Source organism: Topomyia yanbarensis, chromosome 1 (genome assembly GCF_030247195.1).
Source record: "Topomyia yanbarensis strain Yona2022 chromosome 1, ASM3024719v1, whole genome shotgun sequence".
Classification (NCBI taxonomy): domain Eukaryota; kingdom Metazoa; phylum Arthropoda; class Insecta; order Diptera; family Culicidae; genus Topomyia; species Topomyia yanbarensis.
This window is the reverse complement of record NC_080670.1, coordinates 183,787,657-183,790,850: the sequence shown is the minus strand read 5'-3', so window position 1 is coordinate 183,790,850 and position 3,194 is coordinate 183,787,657. Positions and strand designations below refer to the sequence as shown.

The 3,194-nt window shown below is 49.8% G+C and overlaps 1 protein-coding gene across 1 annotated transcript; it reads left to right on the top strand.

Moving 5' to 3' along the window:
• Positions 1–2,084: 2,084 nt before the first annotated feature.
• Positions 2,085–2,974, top strand: LOC131676117 (probable inactive protein kinase DDB_G0270444). Its single transcript, XM_058955242.1, has 2 exons — positions 2,085–2,477; positions 2,828–2,974. Exons 1-2 carry the CDS (start codon positions 2,085–2,087, stop codon positions 2,972–2,974), a joined length of 540 nt encoding a protein of 179 aa, XP_058811225.1.
• The last annotated feature ends 220 nt before the right edge of the window (positions 2,975–3,194 follow it).

Below are 3,194 nucleotides of genomic sequence, written 5' to 3'. Positions count from 1 at the left end.
TTCTTCGTTAGCATTTTTTCATCCTTCGCAAACTTCACCGCATCTTCTTCCGACGCTTCACGGACATAATGTTTTTTGACAATCGCCTCAGCCACCCTCGGAAACTGCTGCTGGAATCGTCGCACATTGTGATTCTTCCATATTCTGCGAGCAGCTTGGCGAACAATTACTCCCGAATGTCATCAACTTCATTGTACGGATGTCTGGAGCACGATCGATCTTGCTCGCAAACGCGCTACAGGAACCTCGCTTCCTGGACGAGAACGAGGTTAAGGATGACGTCGATTACTAATTAGAGAATGAGATCTAAGACGAGACCGAGGATGAGATCGAGGACGAGATCGGGTACGAGATCGCGGACGGGGACGATTTCAAGGTTATTAACGAAATCGGTAATAAGGGCGAGGATGAGGACGAGGATGATGTTGAGGACGATGTCAATGATGTGGTAGAGGACGAGATTGAGTACAAAAATATTGTCGAAGATATGGAAAACGTTGATAATCAGGCTGAGGATGTGGTCGAAGACGAGGTCGAGAACTAGGTTCAGGACGAGAGCGAGGTCGAGACCGATGACGAGGTCGAGGAGATGGCCGAACACGAGGTTGAGGAAGATATCGGTGATCAGGTCGATGATGAGGTCGAGGACAAGGTCGAGGTTGATGACGATGTTCAGGTTTAGATCGAGGACTAGGTTGATGACGAGGTCGAGGACGTGGTCGACATTATGGTCGAGGACGAGGTTGAGTATGAAGTCGAGAATGATATCGAGGACCAGGTCGATGACGTGTGGTTGTGGACGAGTTGAGGTCGAGGTAGATGACGAGGTCTAGGAAGAGGTCGAAAACGAGATAGAGGACGTGGTTGCGGACGAGATCGATGATGAGATCGAGGAGGATATCGAAGTCGAGGTCGATGATGAGATCGAAACAGAGTTCGACGATGAGGGTCGAGGACGATGTCAAAAACATGGTCGAGGATGAGCGCAAGATGGATGATGAGGCTAAGATATGGTAGACGACGAAGTCGAGAACTAGGTCCACGACGATGGCGAGATGCAGCTCGATGGCGAGGTCAATCACGAAGTCGAAGATGAGGTCAAGAACGAGGTCGAGGATGATATTGACGATGATTTTCAGGACCATGCCGATGATGAGATCGAGGACGAGAGAGAACTAGGTTGAGGGCGAGGTCGAGGGCGAGGTCGAGAACGAGGTCGAGGATGATATCGCGGACCAGGTCGATGGTGAGGTCGGGAACGAGGTCTAGGACGAGGTAAAAGACATGGTCGAGGATGAGAACAATATCGATGACGAGGGTGAGGTTACGGTCGAGGACTAGGTTGATGACGAGATCGAAGACGTGGTCGAAACTGTGGTAGAGAACGTTGTCGAGGGCGAGGACGAGGTTAGGGTCGATTACTAATTAGAGAACGAGGGACGATTTCAAGGTTATTAACGAAATCGGTAATAAGGGCGAGGATGATGTTGAGGACGATGTCAATGATGGGGTCGAGGACGAGATTGAGTACAAAAATATGGTCGAAGATAAAGAAAAGATCGATAACCAGGCTGAAGATGCGGTCGAAGACGAGGTCGAGAACTAGGTTCAGGACGAGAGCGAGGTCGAGACCGATGACGAGGTCGAGGAGATGGCCGAACACGAGGTTGAGGATGATATCGGTGACCAGGTCAATGATGAGATCGAGGACGAGGTCGAGGTTGATGACGATGTTCAGGTTAAGATCGAGGACTAGGTTGATGACGAGGTCGAGGACGGGGTCGACATTATGGTCGAGAATGTGGTCGAGGACGAGGTTGAGGATGAAGTCGAAAATGATATCGAGGACCAGATCGATGACGTGTGGTTGTGGACGAGCTGAGGTCGAGGTCGATGACGAGGTATAGGAAGAGGTCGAAAACGAGATAGAGCACGTGATTGCGGACGAGATCGATGATGAGTTCGAGGAGGATATCGAAGTCGAGGTCGATGATGAGATCGAAATAGAGATCGATGATGAGGGTCGAGGACGAGGTTAAAAACATGGTCGAGGATGAGCACAAGATCGATTACGAGGCTAAGATATGGTAGACGACGAAGTCGAGAACAAGGTCCACGATGATGGCGAGATGCAGCTCGATGGCGAGGTCAATGACGAAGTCGAGGATGAGGTCGAAGATGAGGTCAAGAACGAGGTCGAGGATGATATTAAGGATGATATTCAGGACCATGCCGATGATGAGGTCGAGGTCGAGGATTATATCGAGGACCAGGTCGATGGCGAGGTCGGGGACGAGGTTAAAGACATGGTCGAGGATGAGAACAATATCGATGACGAGGGTGAGGTTACGGTCGAGGACGAGGTCCAGTACAAGGTTGATGACGAGATCGAGGACATGGTCGAAACTGTGGTAGAGAACGTTGTCGAGGGCGAGGACGAGTTCGATGATGAAGTCGAGGATGATGTCGAGGACAAGGTTGATGTTGAGGACGAGTTGAGGTCAAGGTATATGACGAGGTATATGACAAAGTCGAAAACGAGGTAGAGGGCGTGGTCGCGGATGAGAAGGGGCGGTCGAAGGTGATATCGATGTCGAGGCCGAGGACCAGGTCGATGATGAGGTCGAGGGCGAGGTCAAAGACATGGTGGAGAATGAGAACAAGATCGATGGCTGAGGATGTGATCGAAGACGAGGTCGAGAACTAGGCCCAGGCCGAGGGCGATGTGGAGGTCGATGACGATGTCGAGGACTTGGTCGAGGATGAAATCGAGGACCAGTTTGATGATGAGGTCTAAGACGAGATTGAGGTCGACGACGACGTTTAGGACGCGATTGATGGCGAGGTAGAGGACGTGGTCGTGGACGAGATCGAGGATGATTTCGAGAACGAAGTCGATGAGGGGGTCGAGAACGAGGACGAGGACAAGATCGAAGACGCGGTCGAGGACGAAGACGAGGATAGAAACAATTAATGCCCTCAGATTAGATAAGGTGTTCCTTAAAAATTTCAAAATAATTGAACAATAAATAATCAATGCGTATTTCTGTGCAAAAAATATTTAAACCCTAAAGGGAAAATGGAAGGAGTAATTTAGTACATGAGGGCTCAACACCTAGCTTGAAAAAGTGGATTTCAATGTTTCTTGGACCACGTCGGTAACTGACACCAACTAGGTGCCAGTTAGATTATAA

Coding starts and splice junctions, on each gene's coding strand:
- LOC131676117 (XM_058955242.1), top strand. CDS start 2,085: ATGGTAGACGACGAAGTCGAGAACAAGGTCCACGATGATGGCGAGATG. Junction 2,478..2,827: donor AGGATGATGTCGAGGACAAG/GTTGATGTTGAG, acceptor GACGACGTTTAG/GACGCGATTGATGGCGAGGT.